The 17,804-nt window shown below is 38.6% G+C and overlaps 1 protein-coding gene across 2 annotated transcripts in view; it reads left to right on the top strand.

Moving 5' to 3' along the window:
• The window catches only part of FRYL (FRY like transcription coactivator), a 139,462-nt gene that overhangs the window by 42,594 nt on the left and 79,064 nt on the right, over nt 1–17,804 (top strand). For both annotated transcript variants that reach the window (XM_080797035.1, XM_080797034.1), the window contains 10 exons: nt 1,231–1,317; nt 3,303–3,474; nt 3,931–4,063; nt 6,601–6,708; nt 9,813–10,050; nt 11,158–11,343; nt 11,632–11,718; nt 12,878–13,146; nt 15,451–15,646; nt 16,754–16,878. In XM_080797035.1, the coding sequence (XP_080653161.1) occupies nt 1,231–1,317; nt 3,303–3,474; nt 3,931–4,063; nt 6,601–6,708; nt 9,813–10,050; nt 11,158–11,343; nt 11,632–11,718; nt 12,878–13,146; nt 15,451–15,646; nt 16,754–16,878 (1,601 nt within the window). The remainder of the gene's footprint in view (nt 1–1,230; nt 1,318–3,302; nt 3,475–3,930; nt 4,064–6,600; nt 6,709–9,812; nt 10,051–11,157; nt 11,344–11,631; nt 11,719–12,877; nt 13,147–15,450; nt 15,647–16,753; nt 16,879–17,804) is intronic.

The following is a 17,804-nucleotide window of genomic DNA, read 5'->3' as shown; positions in this document are numbered from 1 at the left end:
CCGAAGATTTTTGGAAAATTGTTCTCTCGTGCGTTAATCTAGTTTCTTAGGGACAGATATAGAATCCACTGCAGTTAGTGGAGCCCAGAAGGATCTTTGAAGCAATCTGGATGGTTCACAGAGTTGCTAGTAGGACTACTCTGAATGACTAAGAGGAAATTGCAAAATTAGGCTATCAGTGTAGCTGCTGCCCTGGTCCGCATCAGTAGAAGATACCTTCTGTCCCGTCCTCCTCTTCCTCAAGTATGCCGGTTCCCTTGGACTCACATGGGTATATGCCCCTTGGCAGGGTCTAAATCACATCCCGAAGCCCGCTATAGTGAGGAACCCTGGGGAATACAATTTGAGCTTTTAGTCTCTGCAGTAAAGGAAGTTTTATTACAAGGTGATAGAGGCTGAGTGAGCAAATCCCAGGTTTCGGTCACCTTCCCTTTGGGGACGTCAGCCCTCGAGAAGCATAGGTAGGGTTACCTCGTCAACTAAGGAAAATGCTTTGATTTCAGGATATTTGTTGTGTTCTCTTTGAACTAAAACCGTGACAGTTTTGACAATTTAGATCATCTATAATGTAATAATTTTGAACAGTGAAGAAATGAGGAATATTTAAATACAGTGAATGCATTACTATATACTGGAGCACAGAACTAATGATGGTTAAATGAGTATAAATGTTTCCTTAAGGTGAATGAAAGCAGACTGCTTTAGTGCTTGTGTGCAGAAAACTTTTGCCATTGGTGCACATCTCTATTTTTTTTCCTTTCCCCTCGGATCTTACGTACTCCCTTGGATTAATCACCACATCAGTGAGAGCTGTGTGACTCCTCTCAAACCTCAGTTAATCTTACTAATTTTTCATTTCCTTGGAGGTTTCCCTGGAGACCTGTTCTGCCTGTCTCACTATGAACTCACCGCTCTCTAGGCCTACTGCATGGCTGTTGCTTTGGGACTCCCTTTTGTCATCATCCTTCACTTAGATATTTGGGTGTGATTTTGGTAAATGAGTGTTTAAAACGTTTATCCTATTTGTTGGGATACTAAATCGTTTGATAAGTAATATATTTATAGTCACATTTTTCCCCCTGAATTTGTAGGTATTTTTCTTTTGTCCAGCTAGGTTTATGAAGTTCTTATGGGCACAGATCTGTGTTGTTGCTATTATATGTCTAATTCTTAATATGATACCCAACACGTAGTAGGAGGTTATAAGGATTCCTTGATATTTTTTTCTAGGAACGTTTGGATTTTGCAATGAAAGAAATAATATTTGATCTTCTCAGTGTTGGAAAATCTACTAAAACTTTCACCATTAATCCAGAGGTAAAAAAAAAAATTATAATATGATAATACCCTATCCTATATAATCTTTTTATTTTATTTTTTTTAAGAGCAGTTTCTGGAATCAGAATGCTTAGGCTCAAACCCACTAGTTAGAAGCTTTGCTTTTAATTACCAGTATGATCTGGAACCAGTTATTTGACCTTTCTGATGGCCAACTCAATGGTTTCATAGCATGGTGAAAAATAATCGAGAGAGGAAGTTTTCCAGATCAGTCAGCTCAGTGGACTTGTACAGGTTGTGATATGAGCTCAGGTTTCTTTTATCAATATCAGTATCAGATTTTTATTTTTTTCTTTTTTAAGATTTTTTAAAAATTTATTTGACAGAGAGATCACAAGTAAGCAGAGCAGCAGGCAGACGGCGGGGGTGGGGGGCGGGGGGAAGCAGGCTCCTCGCTGAGCAAAAAGCCCAACACAGGGCTTGATCCCAGGACCCTGAGATCACGACCTGAGCCGAAGGCAGAGACTTAACCCCCTGAGCCACCCAGGCTCCCCAGTATCAGATTTTTAAATAAATATTATTTATTTAGCATTTAGTTTAGTTAAAGCCAGAAAAAATTACACACTTAATCAAATATTGGCAGATTGCAGTACATGGGAAGAATAAATAAGTGGGGGTCCCTCTGTGAACCCCAGTATGGGCCTTTCCCACTTCCTTCATGATGTTTTCTATGACCGTGTGACATGACCATGTGATATTTAGACTAAGGGAGGACACCCATGCTATGTCATATATAAAGACGAGTAAAGCTTAAAACTTTAATCTTATTTAAATTCAAAAATACATATAAATATAAGTTTTTATTTTCTTCTGGTGTTCCAGTGAGCTTACCTTGCACACCCATTGGGATGCACATGGCCACTTTAGAGACCACTGGCGTAGGGCAGAGACAATGGCGGCGTGGGTGGAGAACAGTGGTGGTGCAGACGGAGAGGAGGTTGTTGACCATGGAAAGAAACCTTGAGAAGAGATCGAGGTTGAGGGGAAAGTGCATTTGGCTTGAATGAGTTGAACATAAGGCATTTTGACATCCATGTAGAGCTGTCATGTGGGTCTGAGGGTCGGAGTTCAGAGAAGTGAGGCTTCAAATTGGAGGGCGTGGTGGTATGGGTGGTAATGGAAGCCATGTAGACTGAAGTCGCTCTGGGAGAGAAAACCTGGTGATAGAGGAGAATGCTGTCTCGGACCTCGTCCTGAAGTAGTCTCACATTGACTCTGTGGCGAAAGGAGGCCAGAGCTACAGGGCTGGCAGAGATGACTCAGCCAGCCATGGCACAGATGAGTCAGAGGAAGGGAGTGTTGCAGAAAACAAGGACGAGTTGACAGAGTCCTGTGCTGCTTGAAAAGTCACTGCTGAAGCAGTTGCTTCAAGGAAGTATTATAGAGAGGACTTACTCTATTAAGATAATAGAACATAATTAATGAAAGTTAACAGAATATATCCAGTTGAAAGGGAAACGCTGGAGATGCAAGCAAGAGAAGGGGTAATGGGTGGTGTGCCATTGCCGGGAAAGCAAGACCAGATGGGATCCCAACACCAGGGAAGCCCAGCGCCCCCTTGACTGTCAGCAGAGCGAAGGAGAGGGAGAAGAGGCATTACCCTGTGAGGGCCTGAGGACAGTTGATGGTTTTTTCTGCTGTGAAGTAGGAGACACATCATCCCTTAAAGGAGGGGAGGGTAGAAGAGTAGGATTGCTGAGGAAGGAGCAAAGAGGATGGAAATAAACTTTCTAGAGAACAGGAGAGCCAGCTGGCCTCAGAAGTGAGGGGGTGGCATTCGGGAATTTGGTATTAAACCGTAATGCCCAAACTACTTAAAAAACACCAGACAGAAAAGTTAGTTTTCCTCGTGTCCTCGTGCCCCCCATCCTCCCCAGGTTAACAGACAAGATGTTTTCAATGTGAAAAAGGGATATCTTCTGATGCTCTGATTTCATTCTGAAACTTTTTTTTTTTTCCTGAAGAGAATGAACATAGGCCTCAGAGTCTTCCTTGTAATAGCAGACAGCTTGCAGCAGAAGGATGGGGAGCCACCGATGCCCACCACAGGGGTTATTCTTCCCTCAGGAAACACTCTTCGTGTCAAGAAAATTTTCCTCAACAAAACCTTGACAGATGAAGAAGCAAAAGTCATAGGTTAGTGTTAACTAGGCCAAATAAACTGCTTTGTGATAGAGTTTAATTTTCTTTTGAAAAAGTTTATGAACAACTAAATCTAAAATTAATATGTTGGTCTAATGTGGTTATTCCAGTATAGAGTGATACCGAAAGTGAATACAATTTTGATAATACCTCCAAGTTTTTGCATTAAGAGTCTTCCAATTCAGTCATTATTTTCTTACATGATACTATCCACTGCATTTTGTACTTCCTTCCAAGTAATTTTAGTTCTGTGCGTGAGTTGTACACATTTTCTCCAATATACTGAAGCTGATCATTAGGGAGAAGAGTGTAGCACAATTGACATTCCTTCCTTGGTGCCAACAATAGCTGATGTCCTTGAAAGATAGGCTTTTATTTTTTATGGAAAGTAACTACGGCTGTTCTTTATGTAATTTCTGACATTTTGTAACCACGACGCTGTTTCCCTAGGAATGTCAGTGTACTATCCTCAAGTACGAAAAGCATTAGATAGCATTCTCAGACATTTGGACAAAGAAGTTGGGAGACCAATGTGTATGACCAGTGTACAGATGTCCAATAAGGAGCCCGAAGACATGATCACGTATGTAGTTCACTATTTCTCTTCATTGCTATTTCAGTGTTCTTAAAAAGGTAGATATGGTTCATTCTTGCTCCCTTCCTTTCTCCTCTGGAGTTGCCCCATATTGCCATCTGCTGCACTTTTTAATACAGTGATTCTTTCCACCTGCTCAGTTTTATTCTTTAAAATGCTATCAGTGGGCGCCTGGGTGGCTCAGTCATTAAGCATCTGCCTTCGGCTCAGGTCATGATCCCAGGGTCCTGGGATCGAGCCCCACGTCTGGGTCTCTGCTCGTCGGGAATCCTGCTTCTCCCTCTCCCACTCCCTCTGCTTCTGTTCCCTCTCTCACTGTCTCTCTCTCTCTGTTTGAAATAAATAAATAAAATCTTTAAAAAAAAAAAAAAGTGCTGTCAAATGAGTTGAGAGAACAAAAGTCCTCCTGGATCTCAATGTCATTGTCAGTGACAAGGCCCTATCCTTGTTCCATGACTGATAGATAAATCCTGGTTACCCTTGACGTGTGGATGTGGATGGTTTAGTAAGTCAAACACATACTCTTGTTTCCAGAATCCCAACAAAAAAGAAAACCTAAAAATCTCCCAGTAACAAGAGGTACAGAGAGGAATAATATGAGTTGTTTTCTTTAAACACTACGTCAGCCCCCTGCAACCTCCCCACCCCCATGGCTTGTCGCTGCTTGTCATCCCAGCATCTTTTTTTGTTATTGTTGTACGACAATAACTTGTTGTATTTGCTAGTAAGTATCTATGTATCCTGTAATAAGAGAGGATTTTTTTTAGATATTAATAGATATTAATATCTGCATTATAGGTTTTAGAACACCAAACTGGATATTTGATCTATCAGTTTAATTAATAGAGAGTTATTATTTACTGGCATCTGCTAACATCTCTGAGAACTTATCTAGTATTGATGTTTTTCCCCTCTGCATTCTTTTCCCTGAAAAGTCTCTCTCCTCTTCATCACAGCCACCTTCCTCGCTGTGTGACCAAGTTGGCCATCACTAGCTTCCTCTGGCCATACACGTGGGGTCTGCAAACGCAGCAGCGTGCACACTCCCTGCCAGCTGTCCCCTCTGTAATGCCATTCATGTTTGGTTCCAATTTCACCTCCAGCGATACCGCTTTTCCTTTCTCTGCTGTGCTTGCGTCCCTGTTGGCCAGTTTCCTCTTCTGATGATCCGCGTTTGTAAAATGTCATCTGTGTTTATCCCTGGAGTCAAGGAAGCAGCACAGTTACCTGCTTTGCTGTCTGTGTGAAGGAATAACAAATGTGCAGTGACCAGTCACAACAGACTTGGAAAAAGTACTCTTGTTCTCGGGGTCATGAATTCAAGACCTATGTTGGATATAGAGATTACTTAAATAAATAAAACTTAAAAAAAGAAAAGAAAAGAAAAAGTAACACGATTCGTCAGGGATTATGATGCACATCTGTTACTTACATAGTGCTTTGTGGGCTGTAGAGCTAGCAGGGAAACTGGTATTATTTAACTGAATTGTTGTAACTGAAATTCATGCATATTGGAACCATTTAAAGAGAAGATGGACTATATAAAATCTTTAAAAGTAGGTTAGCAAGGCCTTTGCCAATGTAATGAATACTGACCCCAAATGCTGAGAACATCCAAATTCTTTTCTACCTGAGAAGATTTTAGGCTACTTCAAGAACAATTTGGATAAATAAACTAAAATCCTCACCTTGAAATATAGACCAAAATAAAAACAAAAACCAGTGCATTAGAAGATATTTAAAATAAAATTTTAGAAATCATTGAATAACCAGAAGAAAATATAGTAGAAATAAATTGTATTGAGCCTCTGAAGGAACCAGGGTTTTCAGAATTGACATTTAATTAGATAAAAATTAAGTATCTATATTTGTGTGTATTTGTGTATATTCTAAAGTGAAATAAAAAGAGAATAGACAGTACCAACAGTGGAATGTGAGAATGCCTTTGTTTTAAGACCCTGTTAATTATACATATACTACTGTATATGTGTATGTGTGTGTATATATGTATATATACATAATTATACATAAGTATACATACTAATTATACATATTAATGTATAATATTAAATGAAAAAAATTTTTGTTAATTTTATACGTTCCTAAAATAACCAGTGTTTTGTTATTTAATAATATCAACTGTATTTCCTATGATTTAATAATTAAATATGCTTTATTAAAGGTTAGATATTGATTAAATTATATTTAATTTTTAATTTAAAATAATTGTATTCTAAATAATTAAATACTATTTATTGTTTAAACATAATAGTTTCTGTGGCTTTCTAATTACTGAAAATCTTTTTTGCTTGCTAGTGTTTTCTTTCCTGAATTATCTCTTTATTCTTTTGTCGGCTTGTAAACTGATGACTGTTTACTGGATTTGCATGAGTTCTTTTTATATTAAATACATTAAACTTCTTTAGGGGAAGGAGACTCCTATTTTCTCTAATTATTTTTCCAGCTTTGCTTTCGTTGTCTAGCATATGTAGTAAACTTACTAAATCCTGTTATATATTTTTCAGGGGGGAAAGAAAACCCAAAATTGATTTGTTCAGGACTTGCATTGCTGCTATTCCAAGGCTGATTCCTGATGGTATGAGCAGAACTGACCTCATTGAACTCTTAGCAAGGTAAATGAGAATGACTCTTTGCTCTATTACTTTTTACCTCTTTCAATCCCTTTAAATGTCGAATACACCCCGTTATTGTTCTCATGAACAGAGTAATAAAGACATGTTCAATGCTTTAGTTGATATACTTTCTTTTTAAAAGAAATTTTTTTTAATTTCTTTTCAGTGTTCCAGAATTCATTTTTTAAATGTGATATACTTTCTAAACTTCCGTGTTGTCTTTTATGTATTGTTAAACACATTCTCCCCACTCATTTTTAACTTTTTAAAGTTCTTTTGGAGTCCTCTACAAATCCCATTTTTCTGTTTTCCTCCTTTTCCATCTAGTATATTTCTTAGAATTTAGATAACATGTTATTCCTTAACAGATACGAGGTGTTGCCCAGCAGGCAGTTAACTGTTGGGCTAACACTTGGAGTCCTTCCTCTAACACCCAGGGCGGTGTCCGGATCTCATGGTCACTTATTTCTCCCATCGCAGAGCCCATAGGGTTTATGCGGCTCTTTCCTTTGTTGGGCTTCTCATAGCTTTATAAAATAAGAAATAACATGACAACTGAATTTGAATACTTGCTCCCAAAACTAACTCCAAGCTGAGGTGAAGGTTTGTTGAAAGCTGCTTTTTTGTTGATGGACGTAGGGATTCCGTAGATAAGGGGTTGGCAAACATTTTTCTGTGAAGGACGGGATGGGAAGTATTTTAGGATCACAGGTCACGTGGTCTCCGTCACACCTGCTCATCTCTGCCGGTGGCTCAGGAGCAGCCTTGGGCAGCCTGTGAAGGAGAGGGCATGACCGTGTTCCCATGGTGCCCTTGGCCCTTGAACTGTAGTTTGCTGGCCTCTGCTTTAAATGAAAAAAGCCAAGTATCGTGGCCATCACAGAGCAGGGGTGCTTGACTGTTTTGAAAGTTGTTTACTGGTTGCCAAGCACTTATCACTAAGACTTAAGTTAAACTCACTGTGAACAGCTAATAGACTTCTTCAGCAACCCTTTTTACCTCCTCCTCAAAAACGCCCAGCATTTCACACACCTGTCACTACCCTGTCCTCAACCAGTGCAGGTTGCCATCAAGATACAGAACAGCATTTGTCTTCTCCTCCATTCAGGGTTATGAGGGGAGAAAGGAGTCACTTGGAAACTTTGCACCATGAGCTAAATTCATCCCGTTCCACTCTCTTAATTTTTGCTGTGAATTGGATTGAAGAGTTACAAAATTCATGTCAGTGTTAGGGCAGGAAAGGAGGTTTAATGATTTGTAATGTTATTGCTTGGAAAAACAGAAAACAGCTCTTACACGATTGTATGCTTACTCCTCCCCCTTGGTAACTCTACACCTTTGTGGATAAGGATCCCATATCCCCCACCAAAAGGAAACTGCGTCTCTAAGGGGCAGGGACTGGGGGGCCCAGTGAAGGGAGCAAATATCTGAACAGTTGAGTGAGTGACAGCTTTGCCACTTGCTTTGCTTCCTTCCCCTGTGAGATTCATTTGCAAGTTAATTTACTTCACCAGAAAGGAACATTCTAGGGTCTCTTCTATTTTGTGCCTCATTCTTACCATTTGGAGTTACGATCTCTAAATCTTGGGTTTTTGGTTTTTTTTTTAATGAAAGCAAGTAAACAAAACGAAGATGCATTCGTAGACTTGTATGCTATGTCTAAGGAAAGTTAATTCGTCTGTCTTAATGAGCCTGACTGCATTGTTGTTCTCTACGCAGCAGGTGGTTAGCTCCTGTGTGTAAATTTTGAGTTACACAGATGGGTGCAAGGTGGACATGTGTACATTTGGGGATTTGAGGGAGGTTGAAATCATCTTTAAAATGAGCATTATGGAGACAGTCATTCTTTTTCCACAGCACCTCCCTTGGTGCCACGATCAGAGACACTGGGCTAGAGAGCCTGAACGGGGCCCCAAATGATATTTCTGCTGCTCCGGGTTCATGGCTTACTTTCAAGTCTATCGAGCTGTAATAGATGTTCTCTTCCGTCTCCCTGTCAGGTGAAGGTTGGCTTAGTGAAGACCAGAACTGAGTTCAGCAGGGCGAAGACAGTGAAATCTCCTTCCTCCTAAAGCACGCAGCTTTCCTCCTCTGTCAGTGAGGATAATGCCACTGCCCCAGCCTCCTGTCAGCCTGTCCTTGTGGCGTAGTCTAATATTACCTACTTAGCTGCTTCACTCAGGCTCTTCCTAACTCTGATGCCTGTGTCCTGATGGTCAGTCACTAAAGGAATCCTCTTCAGCCCCAAATCAGAAACTCTTGCTCATAGAGGGTTATATATTGGTAGCTTCACTACTGCAACCATCTTTTATGGTTTTCTTATCATTCTCTGCTTTATGTTCTGGTAAAATCCTTTAGCTAATAATACTTTCATGTTCTCTTATTGCTTTGATATCTTTAAAGGGTGATTTTATATAGCCTTTCCTCAGTCTCTTTAGGGACCTGTGTGTTAGATCAGCACTTTTTTTTTTCCCATTCTTTTTTCTGCATATACACCTTTTATGATGTTACTCTAAAATTTACTCTCATGCTTCGGAATGGTTTCTGTTAAATTGCTTTCATCTTGGTTTACTGTATTTTCTTGTTTACAATCAGCCATCTTGTATTTAACTCTAACCACAGGAGCACGAAAAAAGTGACCGATAAATCATGTTCTTTCCAGTGATAATAAGGGACTGAACATCCGAAAGATAGGGCTTAGGTATTATATGACTGGATTTAATTTTTGACTGATTACAAGATAACATACAGCATTTCAAGGACTAAAGCATCTTTAAAATGTAATTCTGTTATGTCAAGCTCTATTTTTTTAAAGTACAGCATTTTAATTATGATCAAACTTATTATCTGAATTATAGTAAAAGTACCAACTACTGTTAATAGATTTGTATGGGAATTTAAATTTAATTTATATGGGAATTTAAATAAGTGAATATAGAATAACATAGGGGTGAATATATACAAAAGGGGAACATTGGTTCCTATCTTCAGACTTAGAAATCAATGAAGAGGACATATTCTTTAGGTTCCTAGTTTTCAGTTTTACATGATAAAACTGCGGGGGAAGGTTTTGAGGTTTGCTAATGGACTTCTGTTCTTGGTAGGCTCACCATTCATATGGATGAAGAACTTCGTGCTCTGGCTTTCAATACCCTGCAGGCACTAATGCTTGACTTCCCAGATTGGCGGGAGGATGTTCTTTCAGGATTTGTTTATTTTATTGTCCGGGAAGTGACCGATGTCCATCCCACGCTCCTTGATAATGCTGTAAAGATGTTGGTACAATTAATAAACCAGTGGAAACAAGCAACCCAAGTGCATAACAAAAACCAAGACTCCCAGGTACCTAGTTCTTCTGTGTGGTCCCTTTGTACGTGGTCAGTGGGAAATGCCCAGCAATGGTGTTAATATATGTTGCTTTCTCAAAAACCGAATATTGGCTTAGTGTTGTTGACTTTGGAAGTATTCGTAGTCCCTTAAACTGAACCTTCCTGCAGTTCAGATATTAAATATAGAGTTTGTGTGTCCAGCCTTTCCAACCTTCTTCCTTTGGTAACAGTTTTGAATGAACACAGAGAGTGGAGGCCATCCTAGCTTACAATTAGGCGATTTCCAATATATTTAAAGCTGATAGAATAATAATTTTTGGTAGTATTCCATTTGAGTTATTTGATTGTTTTACCCATGGCACTCATCCCTGCTTCACATTTGCAGTCTGTCTGTTTGTTTAAATGAAAGGTTCTCAGATTATAATAGATTTATGTAATGTATTATCTTAGAACCTTGTAATTTTAGAGCTGGATCATCCAAATCCGTCCAGCTTCTTAACCTTCATTGAGCATAGAAATCACCATGGGCTTGGGCGCCTCGGTGGCCTAGTTGGTTGAGCATCTGCATTTGGCTCAGGTCATGATCTTGGGGTCCTAGGATCGAGCTCTGCGTGGGGCTCCCCACTCAGCAGGGGAGTCTGCTTGTCCCTCTGCCTCTCTCTCTCTCTTGCTCTCTCTCTCAAATAAATAAGTAAAATCTAAAAAAAAAAAAAGGAAATAAAGAAATCACCAGGGGCCTAAGAATCTCTGTTTTCTACAGGCTTCTAGGTGATGCCATGCTGTGGTCTACACTTTGAGTTCAAATGGTCCAATTCAATCCCCTTATTTTCCACAAATAAATGTTAGACCACAAGTCATTAACAGTGTCAGCTCCAAGATTACAAAGTAGCCAGAGCACGGTAGCAGTTCAGTACAGAATTCATAGACTGCCAGTTAAATGCTTCTTTTCCTCTGTGTATACTGTTAAATTTTGATAACTTAAGTATTATTTAAATTGCCTGAGCTGAGGCAGACCTATTGCTGTAATCAAGATAATTTGCTTTCCTCTTTATTAATGGTTGCACCGGAACGTCTACACATATTATGTTGTTTTATTGTTAATTTCTGTTTATTTTTCAAGCATGGTGTGGCTAATGGAGCTTCACATCCCCCTCCTCTGGAAAGGAGCCCGTATTCCAATGTATTCCACGTGGTCGAAGGGTTTGCACTCGTCATTCTCTGTAGCAGTCGACCTGCCACTAGAAGGTTAGCCGTCAGTGTCCTTAGAGAAATAAGGGCTCTGTTTGCACTTTTGGAAATACCTAAGGTAAGATTTAGGTATATTGCTTAATTATCTAGTGAAAGTACTTAGAACCCTCCTGTTGTTTATTCTTAATGCCTTTTGCATTGCTGCCATGCGGGTATAACTTACCTTCATAACAAAGGAACAAAGTCTTTTTGACAGGGTTTAAACTAGCCCACCTGCCCTCAATTCCATTAGTACGATTCCATTATTACAAATAGCGCTAACGTGAATTTTGTTATGTTTTCTTAGATTTGGTTACTTTTCTTAATCATTCCTAAATCTTTTTAGACATATGATACTTTTTTATAGGGTGACGATGAACTAGCCATCGATGTGATGGACCGGCTGAGCCCATCCATTCTCGAGAGCTTCATACATCTCACTGGGGCCGATCAGGTAACTAGAATGATTTCATTCTATTCAGTCTTGAATGCTGTTCAATCTTGGAACTTCAGATAGACATCTCTGAATTTTCCTTTACAACTTTAATGCATTGGAAAGCATTTTACGTCCAAGTTGTAAGTAATTTGACTCAGTAAGATGAAGAAAAACACTTTGTCAGCACACACAACTAAGAATGGGTTGATTTTTTTTAAAAAGGTCATACATCAAGATTTCAAGATTAGATGTAAACGTAAGTATCCAACTTGATTACTTGAAGTTTTTTCTTCCCCTTTGAAATACAGGGACAAAGTTTCTGTTCTCTGTCTGTGACACTTGGCTCTTATAACTCACAACTTAATATATAACCGAGGGAGATAATTAAAAAAAATTATAAACCTAAGTGATGATTATAAATCTGTACAATTTAAAGAATTCTGTTTTAGAATATTAACTATGATTTATGCCAACAAAAAGAATAGTGAAGTACTCTTTTCTAGTGCCCGAAGTCCTGCCTTCCTGCATCAGAGCCGGTGTTTCATAAATATCTGTTGACTTGATAGAGTATGAATTGAGCCTCTGTTCAGTTTAGGACTCCATTTGTTTTTGTTGTTGTTGTTTGAATGACACATAATTTGCTGTGAAGGTCAGTCTTTATCTCTTCAGTTTTAAGAGCTTAGAATATGGTTGAACAAATATGTAAGAATAGGTACCTCTGGTGAAGTCCCGTTTTCCAGTCTGTTCTACGAATGCCTATTTCGGGCATGTCAGCATGAAGTTAATGGTCCCTTTTTCAGTTCCCAGCAGCGTTAGTATGCCCATGGAAGTTGCCTATTCCTATATGAATTACGTTAAGTCATGGTTCTTCACCCTTTTTGGTCTATAGAGCCTTTTGAGACTAATGAAAGCTGTGAAATCTCTCTTCAGAAAAGCACATACCTACACTTTTCTTCAGAAAAGTACATACCTACACACAAAAATGGTATATGCAGTTTCAGGAATTCACTACTCTCTTACACCCACTTTGGACCTCATCATTACCTCTGTTTTAGAACCTCTGTTCCAGAAACTACCAACAGGCTGCCTGTAGTTTAATACAATTCGTATGGCAAAACTTTGAAAATTACTCAAATGTGCGATAACTCGTGGTTTGTTTGTTTTTTTCTCTTCGTAGACTACTTTGCTGTATTGCCCTAGCTCGATAGATTTACAGACATTAGCAGAGTGGAACTCTTCTCCCATCAGCCACCAGTTTGATGTGATTAGTCCATCCCACATATGGATATTTGCACACGTGACCCAAGGCCAAGACCCGTGGATTATAAGTCTCTCCAGTTTTTTAAAGCAGGAAAACCTCCCCAAACACTGCTGTACAGCTGTGAGCTATGCTTGGATGTTTGCATACACAAGACTTCAGTTGTTGTCCCCACAGGTTGATATAAAGTAAGTTAATTCCTAGATGATATAATATCAGTTTTTAAATGTATAGCCTGTTTTTATAAGTATGTATTTGAAAAGTCATACAAGTTGGAAATTCCACAAATAAATGATGTGCCATAATTGGACTGATGTCTAAGGAGGGAGATGAAAGATGTAAAGGATGTAGTCTTATAGTCCCTTCATCCTTCTCATGTCATTCAGTCTCACCAGATTGTTAGTTCACTTACTAGGACAGTGCTTGGTACATGGTATGTGTCTGATGAATCCGTATTGAAGGAAAGAACTAAGGAGGGAAGGGTCCGAAGAGGAGGATAGATGGGGATATAGGGAATTTTGTGGATGAATGGTGTGAAGTGAAGAGACAACCATCTCAGGGACCTGACTTCTCCTGAGGACATCATGAGGAAGGCCATCTGCTGATAGGGACTAGTGATAATGGCATTGAACTTCTATTTGGACGCTAACGGTAAAAATTTGGAGTAACTGATGGTGTGATAGAGTGTGGAGGCAGGCCGTCATCAGCTGCAGTGAATTTCTTCTTGCTCTTAAATATAATAGAGAATTTTTGAACCTGAATTTGAGTTCCTGGTTTCATTTGATCCAGTACGCCATTCATCGGATGGCATAGAATGAGTCCTCTCATTGTAGACGTTGCCATGTAAACCCAACACCCAGACAAACCCAACACCTTAGGGTCACATGAAAGGCTCTCCAAACTTGGTTCCAGTCTATACATTTTTCCTTACTTTTGGTCATGGCTACCTGTGTGCTCTTATGTTAGAACCAAAAAAAACTTCTCAGAGTTCACTGCCTGGGTCTACAGTTTCTAGTCTCTGAGTTTTTATTCACATGAACTTAGAATGTTTTTTGTCTTCTCCATGTTCTATGTGTTGATATCTGATGTAGCTCAAATTCCACCGTATTTTTAAAGCTTTCTTCTGCATCTCCAGCCCAGAGTAGTCATTCCTTCTTTTGGACCTGAATATAGCTATTTTTGGTATTTCTCTATGTGTATACACACTTATTATGTATCTATGTACATTCTCAGGAATTGTGTATTAGATGGTTTTTTTTTGGTTTTTTTTTTGTTTTTTTTTTTTAGTGAAAATTGACACCTGCCACCTTGCAAAAATAACCTTTATGACTTTATCTCATTTGGTCTCCCCTAATTGCCATATTTTAAATTGGAAGTCCCTTTCCTACTACCATTCTCTATCTCTTGTGTTGTTCATTATCATACTTGGCACCATCTGACATTGTTTTATTTATTCTGTATTGTGTATCTTCCCCAACACACATGATGGTAGTGATTTTTTACAGGGTTCATTTTGTTTTGCTGCCATCACAATATTTTCTAAAATAGTAAAACACTGTCGGTGAATTAACAAAGTGGTATATTGCTTTGCTTATCTTAATATATAAATGTATTGAAGACAAGGACAGTGTATTAGTATCTTTCTGTTTTGTTTTGCTTCTGAGTCCTTAATCCCACCAGCATTTTGGTATTTAGAAAAATTTATAGAATTGTGCCGATATATTTTATTGGTCTGATGTTTCAAGACAGAAATTTGACAGAAGCCTTAAAAATGTAGCTGTCCTTTTGATGTCGCAATTTCAATTTCAAGAGTTTACCCAAGAAAATAATTAAACTTTTATTGTAATTAAGCATATATTCAAATGATTAGTGCTGTGTATTATAGGGGAAAATTGCTATTAGCTAAAATGTCCAATAATGAAAATTTGGACAATAAATCCTGATAATCTTTATAATAACATAGCATACAGCCATCAAAAATGATGTCAGAGAAGTATATTCATTTAATGGAAGATGTTTAAAACGCACATTAAGTACATGTGAAAACCAGCCGTATTATTCAGCTTTTATAAGTTAAGGGAGATATATTCATTTATTTATATATGTATGTATTTGAATTGAAAATGTATGAAAGAATATACAGTGATTATATTGACCTGGGACTAAAGGTGATTTTCATTTTGTTTTCCCAGTTTTTTTTTTTTAACACTGAGCGTGTATAATAAGTTATAAAATGTGGCCTGTTAAAAATATTAACTTTGATCACAAGAACAGTAGATTATGTTAAAATGATCCTACGATGTATTTAAATTTTCAGTCAGATAGTCATTTATATCTTATACCATCCCACAGAGATTTAGTGGTTAGTAATAAAACTTTATTAACCATCTTTCCCAAATTGATAGAATTTAGCTTTAGTTTAAAAAAAAAAACAACACTTCAGAACACATTGAATTATTTACAGCTCCCTGTTTCTCTTCTTCTTCCCCCAGTAGCCCCATCAATGCCAAGAAGGTAAATACCACCACCAGCAGTGACTCCTACGTCGGCCTGTGGAGGAACTATCTGCTGCTTTGCTGCAGTGCGGCGTCGTCCACATCCTCTTCCGCATCCACGGGGTCTGTGAGGTGTTCCCCGCCCGAGACGCTGGCATCCACCCCTGACAGCGGCTACAGCATTGATTCCAAAGTAAGCTTTCCCCGTCCGCCACTGAATCTGAAGGGCACCATGAAGTAATGTTTTCAGATTTCTTTTCCAGGACAGTAATGTGGTTGAAAAGTGTGTTACTTGTATGAATGATGAAAATAGTTCAAGGAGTCCCATTACTATGGATTCCTGGTTGGAATCAGTTTTATATATATATGTGTGTGTGTGTTCATATGTGTGTGTGTGTATAATTGATTCCAACCAGGAATGTATATAATAAAAAACTATATAAAACTATATATATGTATATAGTTTCTCTTTGGTGAAGAGATGATCATGCTCAGTAAATTCATCATAATATTTTTTTTTTTAAGATTTTATTTATTTGCCAGAGAGAGAGAGAGTACACACAAGCAGGCAGAGAGGCAGGCAGAGGCAGAAGAAGAAGCAGGCTCCCTGCCGAGCAAGGAGCCCGATGCGGGACTCCATCCCAGGACCCTGGGATCATGACCCGAGCTGAAGGCAGCGGCCTAACCAACTGAGCCACCCAGGCGTCCCCATAATATTTGTAAAGCAATTTTCACCCCTATTGTTGCTCACTTGATTTCCTGTAGTTCTCACAATATAAAAGAAATCATTTAAATAATTAAATACCTTTCTTGACTTTCCCTAAATTATGCAGTGATATAAGTGATACTTGGTAAGAACAGTTCTGAAGTCTTCATGATATGACACAAAATATTGTGAGGTGGTTGAAGACAATTTAGAAAACTGAGTAAGATCTGAGTGTCTTACTTTAACACCAATGACTTGGAAATAATTTTGTTTAATTCACTTTCACGGATCAAAAGACATAGAATATCAGAATATCCTCCTACAGAGGAAGTGAGCCTATTATGTAATGGTAAGTATCTGTAAGAAATTAAGAAACCCACAGAGCCCAAATTCTTTCAGTGAACTTAGAGTGAACCATTGGGCAAATCATTTAATGTTCTTAGATTATGTACACCACAGGTGAATTTTGAAGTTCCACTCACAGTAAAAATTTCATCTCTCCGTTGCCCTTGATGAAGTATTAATGAAATGCCAAGCTATTTAGTTGGATGTACTGTCATTAATGGCTGCTATAAATACGTATTTTTTTTCCAGATTATTGGCATCCCATCCCCTTCATCCCTGTTTAAGCATGTAGTTCCAATGATGCGCTCTGAGAGCATGGAAATCACAGAATCCCTTGTTCTAGGTCTTGGCAGGACCAACCCAGGAGCTTTTAGGTAATTACCTTCATATGTTTTCTCTATGCACTAAAATAGTCAGTGTACTACTGGAGAGGTGAGTTAGAGTCCTTCCAATCAGGACAGTTCATATCCGTCCTGACATTTACCAGTTAACTAACCATGTAACATTAAACGAGTCATTTAATTTCTTAGAACCTTTTTTCCTTCATTTTGACTGAGCAAATAAGATTTCCCCGATATCCTTCACAGAATTACTATGAAATCTCATATATACTATATATAAATGTGTTCTAAAAATGATAAAATGCCACATAAATTTTTAATATTTTCCTACCTATTGACACAATGATGTGATTATTTTGTAGTTTTGGTCTATTGGTTGAAACTATAGTTTTTCCTCTTCTTGTTCAAAAGAATTAGATTTTTTTCACTTTTTTAAAAAAATTAACATATAATGTATTATTAGCCCCAGGGGTACAAGACTGTGAATTATCAGGCTTACATATTTCATAGCACTCATCATAGCACATACCCTCCCCAATGTCCGTAACCCAACTGCCCTCTCCCTACCCTCCTTCCCCCAGGAACCCTCAGTTTGTATTTTTTTGTTTTTTGTTTTTAGATATTTTATTTATTCATTTGGGAGAGAGAGAGAGAGAGCACAAGCAGGGGAAGAGGCAGAGGGAGAGGGTGAAGCAGACTCCCCCGAGCAGGGAGCCCGATTCGAGATACGATCCCAGGACTCTGGGATCATGATCTGAGCTGAAGGCAGACACTTAACCATCTGAGCTACCCAGGTGTCCCCCTCAGTTTGTTTTGTGAGATTAAGAGTCTCTTATGGTTTTTCTCCCTCCCAATCCCATCTTGTTTCAGTTTTTCCTTCCCTACCCCCCAAACCACCCACTTTACCTTTCAGATTCCTCATATCAGGGAGATCATATGATAATTGTCTTTCTCTGATT

This window comes from Martes martes (genome assembly GCF_963455335.1).
Source record: "Martes martes genome assembly, chromosome: 2".
NCBI lineage: Eukaryota > Metazoa > Chordata > Mammalia > Carnivora > Mustelidae > Martes > Martes martes.
Note: the sequence above shows the minus strand (reverse complement) of the source record. Positions and strands in the feature narration are given on the sequence as shown.